This window comes from Myotis myotis, unplaced genomic scaffold, assembly GCF_014108235.1.
Source record: "Myotis myotis isolate mMyoMyo1 unplaced genomic scaffold, mMyoMyo1.p scaffold_m19_p_3, whole genome shotgun sequence".
Classification (NCBI taxonomy): domain Eukaryota; kingdom Metazoa; phylum Chordata; class Mammalia; order Chiroptera; family Vespertilionidae; genus Myotis; species Myotis myotis.
Window position 1 is genome coordinate 186,187,185 of NW_023416335.1, and position 21,006 is coordinate 186,208,190.

The window sequence follows — 21,006 nt, forward strand, 5'->3', positions numbered from 1 at the left end:
TCTTCTCCCTCCCTCTCCCTCCCTCTCTCTGTCTCTCTCTGTTTCTTTCTGTCTCTCCTTCCCTCCCTCCTATACCCAGCATACAACCAAAGCATAACTCAGTTCTTGTCTGAACTACCCAAAATAGGAGTTTTGCAGGGGTGAATAATCAGGAGTTTCTTTTTGATGAATCTGAACTTTTACTTTTTGTTTTCCCATCTTTTCAGTTTGAGTCAGAAACTTCCACTGATAAAGAATATGCCATGTTAAGTCAATATATATAGCAGTCACTGTATGAGGCTATCTGTAAGTCCACTGTTAATCATGGAAATAATACAATCAGAGAGACATATATTTAAGTCTATATAAGCAAGGTATATGTAAGAAGGAAAATTCATACATAAATAAATATATGGAGATTTTAATGAAAATTTCTCAGGTCACGTGTGAAATTGAATGGAAACCTTGCTGAGAAGTAGCTCAAGGCATGATCCAACCATGATATCTCCCCACACCCAACCGCAGCAGGATACTGAGCCTGGTAATAGAGAGGTTGAGATAATTTCTTCTCTCTAAAATTTAGAGTCTGAATCATTCCCTTTCCTGCCATATTTTTATTGCTGTTGGAAGATTCCAGCTAAATTGGAGTCTTACTTCCTTTTCACCTTTAATATGTATTTAATTATAATTGAAGAAATGCAAATGACCCTGGTAAATTTATGGGTATCATGTGCTATTTACATAGGGATAAAACAGTCAACAGATCCACTTTCATATTTGGGAAATTGTCTCAACTATGATAAAAAATTAACCCACTAAAGTAATACAAATAAATACTTAGATATTTAGCCAGTGGAAAGTAATTATTATTCAAAGCCAGATTCAGCTTAACTTATAATACAACATTCTAATTAAAAGTAGTTTTTAATATGTGGTATTTATAGACCTGATGGCATTTTTTTCCACTTTCTTCAGTGAACATAATGTTAAGCAATAAAGCCATTTCACAAAATAGTGACACTATTGTTTTCGTACTATCCCTTTCACTAAAGTAAATCCCCTCCCTTTCCACTTTCACACTAGTATTTTTAGTACCTTCTATTAAGAAAACTTGACTAAAATAAAGAGTATCATTGAGGAACCCAGCATGAAAAGAGCTGAAAACTGCTGGAGAGTACACAATGGTCAAACTAGCAGTGTCACTTACTGGAAAGAAAATTGGATATAAGTCAGCCAGGTCAGGGTTTAAATCCTGGCTCTAATTCTAGCTTCTTGTGTTACCACTTAGGCAAATGACGGAACTTATTTGAGGCTGTCTTCTAGCTCTATGAGGTAAAGCTAATTACCACTTCAAAATGTTGTTCTCAGGATGGAATGAGGTGAGGTTTACAAAATATCATTTGAAGTGGGGGCTCATTGAACATTGTTTGCTTTTCCCCTTGTTGTCCTCTGCCTGTGATTATATCTGATACAAGAAACAGATAGTACATGCTGTTCAATCATTCATGGCACTAGATGATTTTTAAGAGTTTCAAAGTAACACACAAATGGCACCTAGGCTCTTTAGCTCACTTTCTTCATTTATAAAATGAGAAGAGTACTTCAAAAATTAATGTGAAGATTAAGATAATGGATAGAAAACATTTACCACAATAACTTGGTACGGGGTAAATGGTGAATAAGCAGCAGCTGTTCTTTTAAAAATTAGGATATTTTCTCAAATCAGCATGGTATTAACCATGTTTTGAACTGAGATAGTAGTCATTTTCTATCTATAACAGCCAAGCAGTGTATGTGTGATGATGATGTCATCATAGCAACAAGAATTAGAAGGAAATACTGAAGCAGTAGTAATAGGGTGTATTTGGCTTTTCTCTGTGTTAGGCCTTTGAATAAATTCTGTCACAATATTGAACATATAATTAGTGTGAAAGTGTTTCTTTTTAGTTGGTTATTGAATTTTAATAATGAGTATTCTTCTTCAGCTAGTTGTTAAACCAACATTCTGCTTTGAACATAGATTCTCCGCCAAATTATGTTCCAACTTACAAACAACCTAAGAATTTTCTCATAATTATAAAAAAGAGGAACCTAGATAATTGTTTTTAAGTGATTACAGTGTATTGATTTAAAGACATGAAATTATTCTCCCTACATTTATATTGGCCTTGAGAAAATATTGTTTCTATATAGCCTAGAACTTATTGCAATACCTTCACAAGTGTTAACCACTATTATCATTTTTATTATTATTACTATTATAGCAGTAATAATTATATTATTACTATTACATTAGTTTTCCAAGTCTATTCATATACAAAAGTTCTTTATTTTTAAATATTAGGCCAAATGACAGAGGGAAGTAGGTGGTAACATCTCTACCAACAATATTGGTAAGAGTTATTGAAAAGTAGTCTTTCTAGAAGACCCTGTAGGAGACACTGTGTAATGATTCAGAAGGTTTAAAGCAAATTGTTTGTGTTTTTATGTTTTAAGCACAATCATTAGTAGACAATATCACAATGTATTGCTTAAAAAATGAATCTCAATGGTCTTTTAGTTAAAGTCTCAAATAATGATAATCACCTCCATCTTGTTTTAACTTAGATCAAGAAACATACATTAAATTGAAATTGAAATATATATACTTCAAGATACTTTGTCAAAGCCAAACAAACAAGTAAATAAAACCTTAAATAAACAAAAATGTCTGTGACATTTTCTCAGGGAACAAATTATTTTTAAGGACAGCTTAATATACAAAGAGCTACTAGTTGTGTGTTAGCCAGATTGGGCAGGGTGTTCTAACATCAAGTCACGACTACATACTCATCAGTTTGAAAATTGATATCAGATGCAAGCAGGAGTAAAGAAAGGGGAGTCTAAATTCTATCTATCTATCTATCTATCTATCTATCTATCTATCTATCTATCTATCTATCATTTATCACCTATCTACCTACCTGTCTATCTGGGTCTTAAAACTTTCTTATACAGATTTAACTTGCTGTTTTAGCTTACTATAGCCTTCTTTACTTCTTCTTCAGTGATTTTTATACATTCTGTTTACTTTCCTTTTAAAATTTCAGTGTTTAACATTTTTGTTGTGCTTTAACTTAGATATTAAATTGTTTTATTTTTATCCTTGTAATTGCCAAATATTATTTTCTGTAGAAGAGGAAAACTATAGTATCTATGACTTATAAAAGGTCTTTTAATAAGGAAATCGATGCTCTATTTCAAATCTTTTAGAAGCTATTATGACAGTTTTAATATACACTTTTAGCAGAATTAAGTAGATAGTTTAGTAGAGTTAATTGAGTAGAGTCCTTAAACTTGTTGTGATAAAGAAAAACTTTGTCTCCTTGGCTTTTAAGTTGTTTTAACAGCTAATAAAAATTAAAACACCTTACTTTAAAAAAATAAAAATAAAAAAATAAAACACCTTACTTTTCAGTAAGAGTTGAAGGTTCTCATATATATGATTCATATAGGTATAAGTTGGATGTCTTCTTAAGGCCTAAAGGAAAACAAACATTTGTAATTGTTTTCTTTGCAAGGTGTGTGTTGTAATTGCTATATTTAAATATTTGCAAACCTCTATATTGCTATATGAACATTGTGACAGGTGAAACTATGATTGCTAAATAACGAAAGTTTCTATGTATTTAAAATTCAGTTTAGCAAATCAACATTTTGTTCTCTTTTCTAATGCTCTCTTATTCTGACATCACTATTTAAAAAACAAAACAAAACACAAACCATGTATTATTTGACTGTCATGAAGAATTAAACATGAAAAAGATGAGATACTGTGGCTATCACTTTTCATTAAAGCCAGCCGCTGTGGTTTTAAAATGCAGACCAGATCAAAATCAGTACAAACCCTGGGGGTTTAATTCTGAATGAACCAGCTTATTTTGAAAGAGTACTTCTTATTTTTAACTTTGGAAGTTAAACTTGCATATGCATCTGTCTCATTTGATGTTTCACTAGTCCTGTGAGCTAGGAAGACCGGGAATTATCTCTATTTTACTGATGAGAAAATTGGTACAGAGGTTTAATTGACTTGGGTAGACTAGTCTGTGCCAGAGAGTGTCAGAGTTTTAGCCTTTCAACTATGCTATGGAGGATATGTTTGCTGTTTCTAATTTCATAGTGTTATTCCCGTCCTCGGTCCTGGCCAGACTTCTGGAATGATGTGCTCTACCTGGACTCTCTAGGCTTATGAGTTCCAATTGTAAAACATTTAGGAGTTTTGTAAACTGCTGTTAAACCATTAACAGCTTGAACTGGGCCACAGTGTGAATATTAATACATAGAAATTAGCAAGCACTACAAATCAGGGTTTCATTTTCCCCCCTGAGAAATGGCTTACCTGTATATCACTGTATCGAAGTATAAATTGAAGGAAACAAGAAAAACAGAATAGATCAATTCAATATAAATATAATTTTATAAATGCAGTACTTATCTAGGATAGAGGTCAGTATTTCTTTGTCCTTAATTTAGAAATTTGCTTCTACGCTGCAAATAAATATGGGCAAGACTATCAAAAGAGCTTGAACTAAACTTGAGTGTTTATAAATCCTAACCAGTTTTTAAGATCTAGGTCAAGTTCCAGCCCTCGAAAAAATTATGCAGTTGGTATGACTTTTCCTTCTTCTGAACCTGGGTTTCAAATAGAGCCACATACATGGAGACTTATTTACTATGTGTTTCATATGGATTAATGTATCTCCTTAAGAACACAATAAACTCTGAAGAGCGAGACATGGATTTTCCTTCTTTCTTTCTTTGAATAACTATTTAATGAACACCTATTTTATGCCTGCTGCTATCCTTACTGCTTAGGAAACACCAGTTATCAAACAAAAGTGTATGCCTTTATGGATCTTATATTCTAGTGGAGAGTCAGGAATTAGTTTAAACAAATGAAAAATATCATTCTGGTAAGTACTTGGCAAACTTGTTTATAGTGTAGAGAGTGACTGATGGTGGGTTTTCATCGATTCATAGAGGTCAGTAAAAGCTTCCCTGAGGACACTGATTGAAGTAGCATCTGAAAAGCAAGAAAGAATTAATTTGAAGTTACTAGTTTTTTTTTAATCTATGAATACAAATATTATTCAAAATTTATACTAATATTTAAAAAGTTTATCTTTTTTGAAAGATATACCTCTTTTTCCCCCCATTGACCCCTTCTAGCCCCACCCACCCTCACCCCATGCCTTCACCACACTATTGTCCATGGGTTATGCATATCTATAATAATAAAAGCATAATATGCTAATTAGACTGGACGTCCTTCTGATGACCTTCTGGACGGAGCCAGGCTGCAAGGGAAGCCGGTGCCGGCAGCCAGGGGAAGGAAGGCCTACTCTTGCACGAATTTTGTGCATCAGGCCTCTAGTATACATATAAATTCCCCTGTTAATCTCTTCTCACCCATAGACTTATTATGCCTTTACAATCTGAATCAAGTTCCCTAATTATATGGCCTGTATATCATTCTGAATTTTCCCTTTTAACAACATTTTAAATTTTATATTTATTCACTAAGTGTCTGTTTTTTCCACTAGACCAGTGGTCGGCAAACTGCGGCTCGCGAGCCACATGTGGCTATTTGGCCCCTTGAGTGTGGCTCTTCCACAAAATACCGACTTCTGTGCATGGGCCACGAAGTTTCAGTCGCACTGTACGTGCGCGCCCGCACGTGGTATTTTGTGGAAGAGCCACACTCAAGGAGCCAAAGAGCCGCATGTGGCTCGCGAGCCGCAGTTTGCCGACCACGGCACTAGAACATTGTCCCAAAGCTGGGACTATGTCTGTTCTGTTTACCTTGCTAGTACCTGGCACATAGTAGTCACTAGTAGTTGTTAATGCTCCTACTCCCTTTGCCAGTGTCTTATAAGAAAGCTGGGATATGTCTTACCTACCTCTCTTTTATCAAGAAGACATAGAAATAGGATGTGGCAAAAGTAGGTTTACAGTTATTCATATGGAAAATAATACAGTAATTACTAAATAATAATAATACAAGAATAAGCTTTGTGTTTTGTGTACTCACACTGTAAACCTACTTTTGTCCTACCTTGTATGTGAAAGTGAGGAAAATAAGACAATGTCTAAAATGGTTTAGTGCCACCAAACACAAGGAATACCAGTGTATCCAGGAGTGAATCGAAATAAATCAGGGGTAGCAGGATTTTCTCAGAGAAAAAAAGTAAAGGCCATTGGATTTGACAGTAAGGAAGTTTTACTTATTCATCTTGTTTGAAGAAAATTTGTTCAATTTGTGAAACAAATTAAAAAATTATTTCTGAAGTTAAATAATCTGGCATTAATTTTTAAATTTGTTTTCTTGTGAAAAGTAAAAGGAATGTTCAAATGAACACATCTTGTAAAAAAGATGTATTCAAGCATGTATGTGTAAGATATTGTCCAATGTGCTATGGAGGAAGGAAGAGAAGGAGGGAGGGATGAAGAAAAGAAAATTCGATGCAGGGAAAAGAGTGGAAGGAAATTGATGGGATTGTGAAATGATTATCTTTACCTGTTAGGACTCAGGGTGATATTTTTCCCCTTTGCACTTTTATCTATTTTATTCTTTTCTATTTCTCAAGTTCTTAAATTGAATTAACCTATACTAGTTTATAATAAAACAATAAATGGTACAATTTCATGAAGCTGACAATTGATTATGAGTGTGATTTTTTTACTTGCCTAAATTTGCTAAGAATTTTAGTTTATTAATGTTCAATGTTAATTGGATCTTTATGTGTCCATTTGTACTTCTTGTGCCTGAGCTCCTTGAGGGTGGAGATATTTGTGTTTATATTTCCAGCATCACCTTGGCAATGGCAGATATTTGTTAAATGGATAACTTTGAAACTGAGGTGCCATGATCCTTTTATTGCCTTCAGTCTTTGTACCTTTCATTTTGTAGAACACATGATTGAAAGCCACGATGAATGGTCATATTTCTAATCATCCCAGTGGTTTTGGAATGTATGCACCTCAAATGAAGTAAGTTGGGAGGTTTATATTTAATTTGTTGTTGTTTTTTAAAAATATTATTTGGTTTGTTTTATCTTTTTAATGAAAATATTAGTTTTATTTTCTTTTGTAGTTAATTTCTCCTTAATATATAATGTCTTTGTGACACTAACATATGTTATGTTTGCTGATTCTGATAATTTGAAAAGATGCTTAAGTAATATCAACTCCAGGGGTATTATAACAAAATATAAGATGTTCTGTTCTAGTATTTTAAATTTTATTGTTTCCTATGGCTGAGTATATACTCTCCTTCAGAGCTTTCAGTTTCTCTGGAGAAATTTATTAATGTTCTTCATAAGATGTTGGCATTTGAGGAGATTTAAATGTCATCTAGTTCAGTCTACAAAGATATTAACCATTGTGTAAAACAAACAAACAAAAAAATAGATCAGACAGACAAAACAATCCCTGTGGCTCTAGGTACAACTTGAGATCACCACCCTGACTCAAGTAGCCATTGCCTTACATATTGTGGTTAATATTGTTATTTTATATTGGCCATTGTGGTATATAGTTTGCTCATCATTTTTCAAAACCAGATTATTCACATTGTAAAGAGTTATTCTTCCCCCTTTCTTTCTACAAAGATTATTGCAAATCTCTTTACTTTTGACTAGTAAGAAATAGCCCATACAGGGCAGGAGGGCTATGTTAGGTACCACCTTTTCTTATACATCAGAGAAAGCTTGGCCACACCCTTGATTTTTTTTTTCTATTTTCTTACAATGAGTATCCACTTAATCATGAATTTATAATAATTTCTTTTATTAAAGGACCCTTGTTTCTATCCCTTTCTTCTTTCTATTTTAGCCCTATTTATGGTCATTATCTCCTACCTGAATTTTCACTGCATCTTTCTATCCTGTCACCTTGCCATTAGTTTCTGAATTGTCTTAAAAAAAAATTGGATCATGTCACTTCCTTGTGTAAACATATTTACTATACACAGAAATAAAAATTTAATTATTAAGCCCTCTACTTGCCTTCTCTACTCCTTGAGCCACTCGTCTGACAAGGCACATCACATGAGATGCATTTTCCCTCAGACACCATGCTTGTTCTTGAGCCAGGTCCAGGCGCCTTTTCCTCACTCAGTTCTCCCTTGTGTGAAGACCTTCTTCCCATTATTTTAGACTCTGCTTTAATGTCAACTTGGCTGTAAATTCTTGGGCATCCTGATAAAAATGTTAGCCTTTCTGTGATCTGACATGTGTTAGCTATTAGTTTTACCCAGATATTACATTCTATTGTAACTATTTTACTTGTTTCACTAACAGTACCCTGTTCCCCTAACCCCTATGCCACTTATTCTTCTAGTTTAGGACTTAATAAATGTTTACTGAATAAATGGAAAAAAATAAACAATTTGAATAATATATTATGTTTGCTTCATGTAATGTATTAGGAGGAGGAGGAGGAGGCTAGTTTTAAGATGAAGCTGATCAAATTTAATGATAAAGTGTTATTTTGGTTAATTGCATTTACGTATTTGTGAAAATAGGGAATAGTCCATTACATCTGGAATCATTGAGAGCTTTTTATAACTGGATTACTGCTCAGTATGGCAAACTTAAACTCTTCTAAGAATTTCAACCTTGGTGAATCTTCTTGGCTACAGTTCCACCTTGACATTTTAGAGGAGGCGTGATTTGCACCAGTTTCTATTTCCTGACTACTTACCAGAACAGGATCCGCCTCATTTTGGCAAAACTAGGTAGCATAAGTTCAGTATGTTTGTTTAAAGCACATGGTGATGATGGTGCATTGGAATTTTTATTGACATTTTTGAATTTTTATGACTGACTTTGGACTTTAACCCAGCACAATGACCATTTTTTTATTACAGTGGCTACGGATCACCACCCACCTTTCCCCAGATGGACAGAGAACAAAGTTCAAAAACAAGTGCAAAGGCTCTTTATGGTATGTTTAGTTTTTTGATAATGGGTTATAATTCTATTTCTAACCCCTTATTTTTCTACAAATGAACATTTCAGAGTCATAGTTTGAACCCTTGCTTTGTTCTGTATTCTTTGGAATGAAGTAGTGATAGATAAGAATTATTTTAAAGAGTTTTTACAGATACTACCAAAGCTGTGACCTCTGCTGGCTGGCATACAATTTAGAACATTTCAGTGCTTTCTAAGGAGCCTTTTGCATGGCACCAATGCTTTAGGTGGAGTTTCCCACCTAATTACTTATGATATGCTTGTTGATCTTCATGCCTGATCCAGTTGATTGAGAGATAACAGTTGACAGAGCTCCTTCCTTATAGTTCTTGAACTTTTTGGGTAGTGTTACACTATGACCAGTAGCATTTATGTATTTCATTCTGCATTGCAAAACAAGCAGGCTTTCCCCCCGATCCTTCTATAACTTCCATTGTTCTTTTTACATAGACTCACATTATAAATAATGTGTTTTAAACTTCAATTATAAAAGGTATTACTGAAAAGAAGTTAAGGACTACATATGTTTTTACAGAGTCTTTATGGCCTTTTAATATTGTACAATAATAAAGAATCAGAATATGATTGTGGTTAATAGTGAAGACTCTGGAATCAGATTTCTTGGGTTGAAATCCATTTCTACCATTTATTAGCTGAGTGATCTTGGGCAAATTACTTTGCCTGTCTGTACCTCATTTTTGCTTATTGATATAATGGGAGCTATCTCAAAGGGTTGATATGAGAATTAAATGAGTTAACAATGCCTCGCTAGTAGAAAACATTATATAGTTGCTCTTATTATTATTGACATTATCATTATTATTATCTGGGAACTAACAGCATTTTCTAAATTTGGATTTTTTTTTTTTTTTACATTATCTAGATCTACAATGTCTTGGCTATGATAATGAATAATTCTAAGATTTTGTGATTCTTTTTCTGCTTATGTATTCAGTGACTACACTTTAAGACTCAAATTATACATTGAGAAAATGGATTTTATACCATACATTTTCTTCTGGCCTTGTCAATCTGATTTGTGTTGGTTTCTGTGTTCTCAAGTGCTGTGTTGTGACATCCTTCCTGTGGTCTAGTAGTTGTGAATTGTAGATCTAGAGAATATATTCAACAAATACTTACTTAGTGATATATGGCCCTTGACTTTAAGGCACATCTAGAGAATGACGTGAAGAAACTGGAAAAGGAAAACATTTTTTTTTTTTAAATATATTTTATTGATTTTTTACAGAGAGGAAGGGAGAGAGATAGAGAGTTAGAAACATCGATGAGAGAGAATCATCGATCATCTGCCTCCTGCACATCTCCTACTGGGGATGTGCCCGCAACCCAGGTACATGCCCTTGACCGGAATCGAACCTGGGACCTCTCAGTCCGCAGGCCGACGCTCTATCCACTGAGCCAAACCGGTTTCGGCAGGAAAACATTTTTTTGTAAGAATAAATAATTTCTTAAGTTTCTCATTTCTAGACAGGTACTTATTTTAAGTGTTTCTCTGTGCTAGGCCTTGATCATCATAGTCTCTATTTCTGTGTTCTTTCATTCATTTCAAAGATGAGTAAGAGCTGGTCATGCTTGTACATCATTTTGGTGAGGAGGTAGCCTGGTAAATAAGCTGTTATAATAAAGAGCTAAATTAGCTGGACACTGTATTTAATGTGCACTGGGGGGTGGTCACATTAGTCAGGTGGGGTTTTGTGGAAGAGTTGAGCCTTGAAATGACCTCTAAAAATTAAGTAGTGTTCGCCAGGCATTTGGGAGGCAGGAGGGATCTATAAACATCAATATAAACTCTTTTAAAACTTAGCTGTATATTCTATGAAGGTAGGCCATAATTACCATGTTCACTTCAGGATTCCCTAAGTTTAGCACTGTGGCTAATGTACAGCTTATGCTCAGTAAATGTCTATAGCATGAATATAATGAATTAGCAAACTGAAAATAATTTGCTGTTAACTGTAGAGTACAAGGTGGTACATTTGTAAATTAGATTGGTAAAATAAACATGGTCCATATTAGGAAGAATTATACTAATGAATTGGATATTGATTACAGGGAATGCCCAGCTATTGAAGTGTTTTAATCAGGAGGGTAATAGGTCACATTCATCTTGGGTCTCCTTACCTAGTAACAGTATTGAGGGTAGATTTGGTGCATATGGATAGAAACAGGTGAATCAGACATTAATAGCCCTAAGACTTTTGTTAAGCAGAAAGAGTATTAATCTTCTCACAACAAAAGTGTGTTTTCAGAGAGCTAAGAAAGGAATAAGGCAGTGATGGCGAACCTATGACACCCGTGTCAGAGGTGACACACCAACTCATTTTTTTGGTTGATTTTTCTTTGTTAAATGGCATCTTACCTAATAATAGACAAACATGTAAATTGACCATCCCTCTGCTAGGCTCACCAGCCAATCAGGAGAGCATGCAAATTAATCCAACAAAGATGGCGGTTAGTTTGCATACGTTGGCGTGAAGTGGTGGAGCGAAGACTGAAGGCCTGGGTCCCGGGTGCTGGAGGAAAACCTGTGCCGGCAGCCATGGGAAGGGAAGGCCTATTGCACGAATCTCTTTGTGCAACAGGCCTCTAGTTTAAATATAAAATAAATATCAAAAATATAAGTCTTTGTTTTACTATGGTTGCAAATATCAAAAAATTTCTATATGTGACACGGCACCAGAGTTAAGTTAGGGTTTTTCAAAATGCTGACATGCCGAACTCAAAAGGTTCGCCATCACTGGTAAGGGATAAAAAATTAGGACTCATCTGTAAATTTTAATATTTATGTTCTATTAGCAGCAACTTTATAAAACCATAGATTCAATGATTGAAAATCTTTAGCTTTTAAGCAGTAAATTTTTATTTTTCCCTTTTTACATATAAAGCAACATGAAGCCCCTTATTAAGGTGAGGTGATTTCTCAAAGTCACATAATTTTAAAAGTCTTGAATGTAAGAAATGACAATTTTTATGTCATGTGATGAAAATGAAGAGTGATAAGGAGAATAGAGGATATAAAGAGAGGGATAGAAAGAAGCAAAATAAAGAAACATTTATAAGGAAGAAAAAAAACTTAGCAATGTATTGGGCTTACAGGAAAGAGGGTTTTAAGTTCCTGGAAGTTGCAGATAATGTTTCCTTCTCCTTGTGTCAAATACCTACCACTTCCTCCCAACACACTGTACACGAACACAGACACATGCCTTCTCTCTTACAGACTCTCAATAAATGCCTATGGAATGAATGGATAGATTGATGATGGCAGTAGTGAAATGTATGCATGTTTGAACAAACCTTTGCAATAAACAAATTCTAGTTGAAATGTTAACTACATTTAGTTAACATTGGGAGTGTTTGACTTCCTAATCTGCATAGTTTTAACTTTCTTTTTGTAACTAGAAAGTTTGTGAAGGAGAGATTTGTAACATAGTTTACTTTGGCAAAATGTATACAATTTCTTAAAAATTTCTCCTTTCACAATTATTAAACTAGTTGAGTAAATCTTTCAAGAATTAATTGGCTTCATGGATGATCTGTTAACTACTTTGGGATATGAGGAACCAGTTAATGTACTGGAACATGGGTTTTACACGAAGGGCTGCTGTTTTTTACGCACTGACCACAGGCTAGATGCTGTATCAAGAGTTTCATGTAGTTTGCCTTTTTCATGAAGGCAGTTTTCAAACCTGACACCATAATGTCAGTGACATGATCAGAGAAGAAGCATGGGGTTTTGATGCCAAGTTACCATAGGGCTGCCATTTTGAGCAAATGATTTAACCTATGGGCCCGGTTTCCTCATCTATAAAGTATAATAATAATAATAATAATGATAATGATAATGTGATAAGTTTATATGAGAAAATAGAATGAGCCTATCATGAAGCAGTGGGGATGGGTATAGGAGAGTCACTTTTAGTTCTGAGTCTTAAGATGAATCAAGGCTCTCAAATTTAGTATTTTAATACATTTAAATGATGCTATGCATCTAATCACAATGATACCCTGATAGGATCAAGAGGTAATTTTCATGGCTGGCCAGTGTGGCTCAGTTGTTGAGCATCCTCCCATGCACCAGAAGGTCTCTATTCCAGGTCAGGGCACGTGCCTGGGTTGTGGGCTCAACCCCCAGTAGGGGGTGTGCAGGAGGCAGCAATGAGTGTTTCTCATTGATGTTTCTATCTCTCTCTCCCTCTCCCTTCCTTTCTCTGAAATCAATAAAAAACATATTGAGAAAAATTTTTAAAAAGAGGTACTCTTCGTGCTATATTTTAAAGCTTCTGTTCCTCAGATTATTTTATAAACCTATAACTATATTGAGTAACACAATAATGACAATAAAATTACTTCCTTTAGTTGTGTATTAATTTAACTTATTTAGAAAAACAGTTAAAATATGCTGCAGTTTTAACAACCCTAATTTGTCATTTCTTCACTATTATACAAGAAATGTCAAAACTGGTATGTGAGAGGCTCTGCATCGCTGACATCCCTGACAACATTAAGGACTTTTTGCTTCGGAAGATAAAGTTAATTTTTTTCTTCTCCACTTCTGTTAGTAACATATCGTTTGGCTACTGTTATCCAGGAATGAAAATTGTTATATATATTTTTTTCTGGCTACCCTGTTTGTCAAAGTCTTTAAGCACTAAAACTTAAAAATTGTCTTTATGGAAATACTTCTAAAATGTATTAAACATTCCTTCCCTTCAGGGTGTGGACCCTGTGACTGGTCACTGACTCAGGGTCATAGATGTGCCCACTGACTCATGTACTGTGATGTGTTTAAAGGCCACCTCCTTACCTTTCCACCAAATGCAGAATCTTTTCACTTTTGAGTATTCAGGGCCACTTTATCCATGTGGCTGGGCCCCCAATCTGTCACTTTCCCCTGTTGTTAACTTGCCTGCTGCTAGCATTGCTTCTGTTATGCATTGGTTGAGGAACTAGATAGAAACTCCTATTAGTAAACAGATTCTGAGTGAGGAATTGAGTCTTGCTCGTTAAAGCTATACATTAGAACTTGCAACTTTTAATGTATAGACATTGTGACATGTATGATATTCAGAGGAATTATTTAATGTTCTGAATAGCTGAACTTCCTAGAAAAGTAACTTCCCTTTAAATTAGAGTTGCTGAATTTGGAAAATGACCATTTACCATAAGTAATCTGCTGTCATACTCATCCTATCTCCAGAAAACTCAAGTCTCACAGAATTACCAATGAATAATACTCTGTGGTCATTACCAACACTTAGAGTAATTTTGAAATTTATATTGTTGGGAGGCCAGGCAATAATGGATAAATATGAGGGACAGGCATTCTCGTAAGTTTCACTTCACCTCAAACTTGAACTTTTTTGTAATATTAGCAAGAAGGAAAATATACTTGTGTTTTTCCTACTTATACTCAATTCTTATAATTACAATAAGAACTGAGTATAAGTAACCTGTGAACTGCACAGTTTTTGTATAATTGACTTGACTACAAACTTCAGTGTATTTTTACACAGTGTTTGCCTCACCTTTCTCAGTAAAATTTCTGAATATGTCACTTTAACTAACAGATACCTACCCCCACATGTTTTTCTTTTAGCCTATCTTTCACTTTTGTCCTTCTCATTCTCCTGAGCTTGGTTGAAGCGGTTCTGAACCTGTGGGTCGCGACCCCTTTGGAGTTCAAATGACCCTTTCACAGGGGTTGCCTAAGACCATCTGAAAACACATATATAATTACATATTGTTTTTGTGATTAATCACTATGCTTTAATTATGTTCAATTTGTAACAAAGAAATTGGGGGTCACCACAACATGAGGAACTGTATTAAAGGGTCGCGGCATTAGGAAGGTTGAGAACCACTGGTTTAGAGACAGTCTATGTCATTGTCAGAACTGAAGCCCAGATGACCTCTTACACATTTAAGTGGCACTGAAGAGTTAAAACCCATTTCTCTTTTCTCTATCCTCATTATTTACAACTATACATTTTAATTATTTTACATGGAGGAAACATTTAAATATATTTTTAAGCAATTTTTTTTTTTAAATTCTTAAGAGGAAAATGGTCCAGAATTCCTTATTCCCAGGAAGCTGGGCGATGGTAGAGTCAACACTCAGCTCATAGAGCGTGCCAGTGCGTGTGACTCACAAGGATAGTTGGCACTTTCCCCCACGTATCTGGACATTTTGAAGCTTCGTTTCTCCTCAGGGGATAAGCTCTTTTAGCAGTTTGCTGAGCAGGCAAGTAAAATTCTTAAATAATGTAACTCTGTAAATTGACCCTGTTTGTTTCTCACAGCGGTGTCTTGGTTCAGATACTGATTTGTCAGTCAGTGAAGATAGCTGCCGGGATAGTGAGAGCTTGTCCTTGCTGCTTGCACTCCTCACAGACTCCCATTCAGCACCTCTCCTGATGGAAATGATACACTATGATAGCGGCAAAGGAATTCTCCTTTACTGGTGGTTGAGAGTCTTTTAATGTAATGTAATATGAGCTGTAGTTCCTTGTCTGATTTAAAGAGAAAAATACTCAGCAGCTGCTTTTATGTTAAGTTTTTTCCTTTTTAATTTCCAAATCCTTACTTTATAAGCAATTCTTTGTTTTTTTTCAGAGAAAAATGCAGGGCAAAAGGAGGTTTACAGTTGTTCATATGGGAAATAATACAATAATACAATAATTAATGAATAATATTACAAGAATAAACTTTGTTTCACATAGTCACAACTGTAAACCTACTTTGCCCCACCCTAACAATACAGCCTAAAGTAATTAGGTCGGAGTACTGAGCACTGCATATTGTTATCATTGTATTAATTGAGAAGTTCAATGAAACCTGATTTTTTTAAAAAATATATTTTATTGATTTTTTACAGAGAGGAAAGGAGAGAGATAGAGAGTTAGAAACATCGATGAGAGAGAAACATCGATCAGCCGCTTCCTGCACATCTCCCACTGGGGATGTGCCCGCAACCCAGGTACATGCCCCCGACCGGAATCGAACCTGGGACCCCTCAGTCCGCAGGGCGACGCTCTATCCTCTGAGCCAAACCGGTCCTGGCGAAACCTGGTTTTTTAGTATGATTATTTTTTAGAGCAGTTTTAGGTTTCACTGCAAAATTGAGGGAAAGGTACAGAGATTTTCCATATATGCCCTTGCATATAAATAACCTCCTCCATTTTCAACGGCCCCCACCAGAGTAGTACATTTGTTACAGTTGATGAGCCTTCATTGACATACGTCTTATTCACCCAAAGTCCATTGAAAGCTAATTTACTGTTCCTGATCTGGAAGTTGAATATCAGTTTTTATTGCAGCATATCAATTCAGTAATGTTAAAATGATATGTAAAGACTTTTCATCCTTGGTTACTGAGTTCACCCAGTTTCGTGTCTTTGGGTTTGTATATTCTGGTCCATTGGATAAAAGCTATTGGGAAAACTAGTGAAGCACAACCAGGGGTATTACAATCAAGAGAAGTTTATTCCTGGTACTAATTGATTCAGAGAGGACAGAGGCCGAGACTTGCTCTTAGATTGGGAGTTGAGCAGCTTATAACAGTAGAAACCCAAAGCTCTGCTGCCAGATTCATTGTTATTATTTAACACACAACTTGACTATGATTTACACTATTAATTTGGAAAGATAATTTTTCAATTTAAAGAGATAAGATATAGTAGATGAATTGGCATTTGCACAGATTCTGAAGCAGTGGTTTTCAGCGTTGGCTGCACATAGAAATTGCCTGGGGGCTTCTATAAATCCCAGTGCCCAGACTGCACCCCAGACCAATTTCGTTGGAAACACTAGACGGTGGGACTTCAACAGTATTTTTTAAAGTTTATTTTAATTTGAAGCCAGAGTTGAGAATCTTTGTTAGAGAAAGTGATGGACGTCATTGGATTCTTTATCTTGAGTTATCATTGAGACTTAATTTAGGATTTTCACACTTTTAAGGCTTTTGGTGAGATATTCAGCTTAGGAGCATAATTACTGTTTACAATTGTACTTCAGAGTACAGACGATTCTCATAAAAAAGAAATGTAATTGCCTTTCAAAGCCTTCTTTCAAAATTTCCCATTAAAATGTTAATAGTAACCTTCATTTATTCATTTACTTAAATCATTGAAACTACTTATTTATTTATAAATATATTTTATGGCATTTCTACATTTTTGGGGTATTTTTCTCATAACACATACATCTTATTTATTGTATGATATCAGAGAGAAGGCAGCTTTTGAATTCCTAAAATGGATTCTTAATGTGGAATATTGGAAATGGCACCAGCTCTTCTAGACAATTAGAATGTTCAGTTAACATCATACTATTTACAAATGCTGCCAGGTAGTCAATGTTTTCTATTTCTGTAAAATATGTTTCTGTGAGATTGAGAAAATCTGTGTTAGAAAATTTGGGGAAACAAATTTTACTACTTCATAATGAGAATACTTAATTACAAAAAATACAGTATTTTTTGCCTATCATGTAATGAGCATCCTAGGGCTACCATATCATAACTGGATGCCATGGCAACCATTGCCATTGCTTTTGCTGTGCTTCGGTCACACCACAGGAAATAGTGCCGGGGTCCAACCCCAGCAGGTCCAGGGGTCCCCAAAGGTGTGGACGGAGTCGGTGAAGAAGGAATGACATGGATACAGCGTTCAGTTGATCAGAAGCCTAGCCAGGACCTCTAGCCAGGATCTCCAGCCAAGTTCTGGTCTGGATTGCCAGAGAGGTTCTGCTTTGGATCTGCTGCCAGGTTCTGTCCAGGTTATCCAGCCAGGTTCAGTCACCAGGTTCTAGTCAGGTTCTCTTGCCAATTTCTGTAGTCAGGTTCAGTCCAGGATCTTTTGCCATGTTCTCTCGCTAGGTTCTGTCTCTAGGTTCTGAGGCCAGTTTCTGTCCAGTATCTTTTGCCATGTTCTCTCCAGCGAAGTTCTTCTGTCTCTAGAGAACGTTCTGTGTAGGTTCTGTGCCTACGTCCCGTCTCTCTTGGTTCCGTATTCTAAGTTCTGTGTTGCTGTCTTATTACATCTGTATTTATACCAGTTGATTCAATCCTATCAATCTCTATTACAAAGGTTAGGGCGTTTCTTATCTCCATTCCAGGGAGTAAAGATTATGTAGCTTAAGCATGATTGTTCATAGTTAAAGTGATTAATTACCCGCCTGGCACTTAGTTAAGAGGTTTTATTCCCTCCCTAACTTCAGGGGAAAATCCCTACCTGGGGAAACACCCTTTCTCAGAGACCTTGGTTAAAATACATAGTGCCAAGAAGGTGAGCAAACATATTAAGAACAGTATGCCATATATGCCAGGTCCCTTGAAACAGCAAGCATGGACCGGCTCCCGGCAAAATAGAACTGCCTTCATGTTCTGAGTCTGCCATATAGAGTTGTCTTTGAAGATGATGAGCCAGTGATTCTGAAATAGTGATTATTTCTAGAAGTTCTTTTCTTAGATATGTCCTTGAGTTACATATTGTATTTCAAAAGTTATAATGTTTTCTCCAACAATTATCCATTGGTTAATATCTCACATTGATTAATCCTTAGCTAACAATCAGAAAAATCGTATTTGTTCACTTTTTAAAATATGTAGAATATAGTCACGTAAGTGAAGGTTTATGTTTTGTCATATCAAAATAGAAAATTTAAGGTGAAACCAGATCTTTCTTTTTGATCACGTTACTTTGGTAGGACCAGATGGATCATACTTCTTCAGGTCATCATCCAAACAAAAAAAGAAAGGTAGCAGATACTGAATTTTGTAGTGTGTGTGTGTTTTTATTAAGTAACTTTAATGCTGCAAAAGCAAAAATAGAATATATTGGAATAATATCAGTGATGTAATATAAGACATATGAATATTTTCATTTTGGTTTTAAGGCAAATATAAATGAAAAGATAATTAGTTTTATATGCATTAGGAAACAAGAATTTATTGAAATTCTTAAATAATTCCACAAGTTACCATTCTGAGTTTGTATATGTGCTTTATATATATATTTTTTTAAAATATATTTTATTGATTTTTCACAGAGAGGAAGAGAGAGGGATAGAAAGCTAGAAACATCGATGAGAGAGAAACATCGATCAGCTGCCTCCTGCATACCTCCCACTGGGGATGTGCCCGCAACCAAGGTACATGCCTTTGGCCGGAATCGAACCTGGGACCCTTCAGTCTGCAGGCTGACGCTCTATCCACTGAGCCAAACTGGTCAGGGCTGTGCTTTATATTTTTGTACTTAATTTACTTTTATGTTTAGCAGAACTTTCAACTCCTATTGTAGGAAGAGCTAAAGGTTTCTATAGTAACTGAAATAAACATTTTTTATATTCCCCAAAATTTGGTTATAGGAAAGCTAAGGAGTGTGTGTGTGTGTATGTGTATGTGTGTGTGTTAAGTTTAATACTGGAGGAGTCTTGTGGTTTGATCTTGTTTAACCCTTTTGCTTTAAAATAAGGGTGCTAAGACCCAGAGTTAAGTGTCTTGCCCGAGTTTAGTCCCTTTCTTAGTCACTAGAATCACAAATCTGGTTCCCTTTTAGAGTTGTTTTTGTTATTGTTTTTTTAAATCATAGCATTCTGCTTTAGAAGAAATAGGCAACTTTGAATTTACAAATAAGGAACGTCCTTGATTAGAAAGTAACAGATGCAAAATATTGTCTCCACATATTTTATATTTTATTTTGGTTTTGCAGCATTTTACAAAAGAAAATTAAAGATTTATTTTTGTTTTTAAAATAGTTGGTGCAGTAACTTTCTACCTGACTTCTTATTTTCTCTAACAGCTTATATCTACAAGTCTGAGTATCACTTTGTGTCTGTAGATGTGTGAAAATTGTTAAAATTTATGGCAATCAGTATGATTGGTTATGTTTTGAATCTCCTCTAACATTCTCCATAGTTTGGATATTGTGAAAGGAGATGTTTCTTGCAGTGCATATTATTTTAATAGTCTAACTCATATAATACAGTATCTATGACAGTATTTATAGTTCTCTTTTGCTTTCAGTGTACTAACAGATGAAATTTGCAAACCATTTTTTATCCTTTTCCCAAATAGTAGGTCCTTGATCAATAAAACCTTTAGATAAAATACCCTGTGTTTTTACAATCTTAATAATCTTGTTAACCTTGGGGATCGTGAAAATTTGCATAGGGTCAAATTGTTCATGCATTTCATTTAAACTTTCTGGTAGCTTTTTCAATTATTGTGAAGTATGAGTGTTTTCAGAGATAAGACCCAATGGTGACTTGTCAACTACTGTATTTATATGTGAGATAGACTGGTTTTAGAGATGGCTATAAGACACTGACATATGAACTTCGGCCTTAGTGGGTAAATAACATCTTTTAAACTTCTCTTTCAGAACAAAGGAAGAATTATGCACGCGACAGTATCAGCAGTGTATCAGATATATCCCAATACCGTGTTGAAGTAAGATGCTTTCATGTTTGCTAAAATTTAGAATGAACCTTTAAGGGTTCATTTTACTACCATTAAAAATTGTGTTTTATTTCATTCCTGTGATGTATTCTATATCGTGTTGACTTTTTTTTTTTTTTTTTAGATTTTTGGAAAATAGATGTTAAGTGTAAAAGTATTTTGTTAGTCTGGTGTCTATTTTCATATAGAATAAATTAAAATTGCTACTCATTTATCATTGTCAGCCCAATTTCTGTTAAAGACGGGACAAAGACTTCTATTTTATATTAGAGAATTTTCTTAGAATTAAGCCTTTGATAGCTTTGTTTTTATTTTATTTTTATCTAGTTATTACTGGATCTACTTAAACAGTGTTTTTAGTTTTTATTTTTTCCTCTATTATCTTGGAAGGTATTTGCTCTTAATCAGAATCTAGGTGTCCTTTGCTTATAATAGAAAATATTTAAATAGGAAAGTAATTTTTATTTTTTTAAGTTGAGGTAACATTGGTTAATAATATAAGTTTCAGGTGTACAACATTATAATCTGACATATGTA

The 21,006-nt window shown here is 34.8% G+C and overlaps 1 protein-coding gene across 11 annotated transcripts in view; it reads left to right on the top strand.

Annotated features, from left to right (window-relative positions):
- EPS8 (epidermal growth factor receptor pathway substrate 8) overlaps positions 1–21,006 on the top strand; it is a 182,208-nt gene that overhangs the window by 100,224 nt on the left and 60,978 nt on the right. For 6 of the 11 annotated variants that reach the window (XM_036296983.1, XM_036296972.1, XM_036296982.1 and 3 more), the window contains exons 3-5: positions 6,929–7,008; positions 8,888–8,964; positions 20,393–20,460. In XM_036296983.1, coding sequence (XP_036152876.1) covers positions 6,950–7,008; positions 8,888–8,964; positions 20,393–20,460 — 204 coding nt within the window. In that variant the 5' untranslated portion in view covers positions 6,929–6,949. Of the gene's footprint in view, positions 1–1,267; positions 1,359–6,928; positions 7,009–8,887; positions 8,965–20,392; positions 20,461–21,006 lie in introns of all 11 variants that reach the window. The other 5 variants (XM_036296976.1, XM_036296981.1, XM_036296979.1 and 2 more) reach the window with 2 other exon arrangements.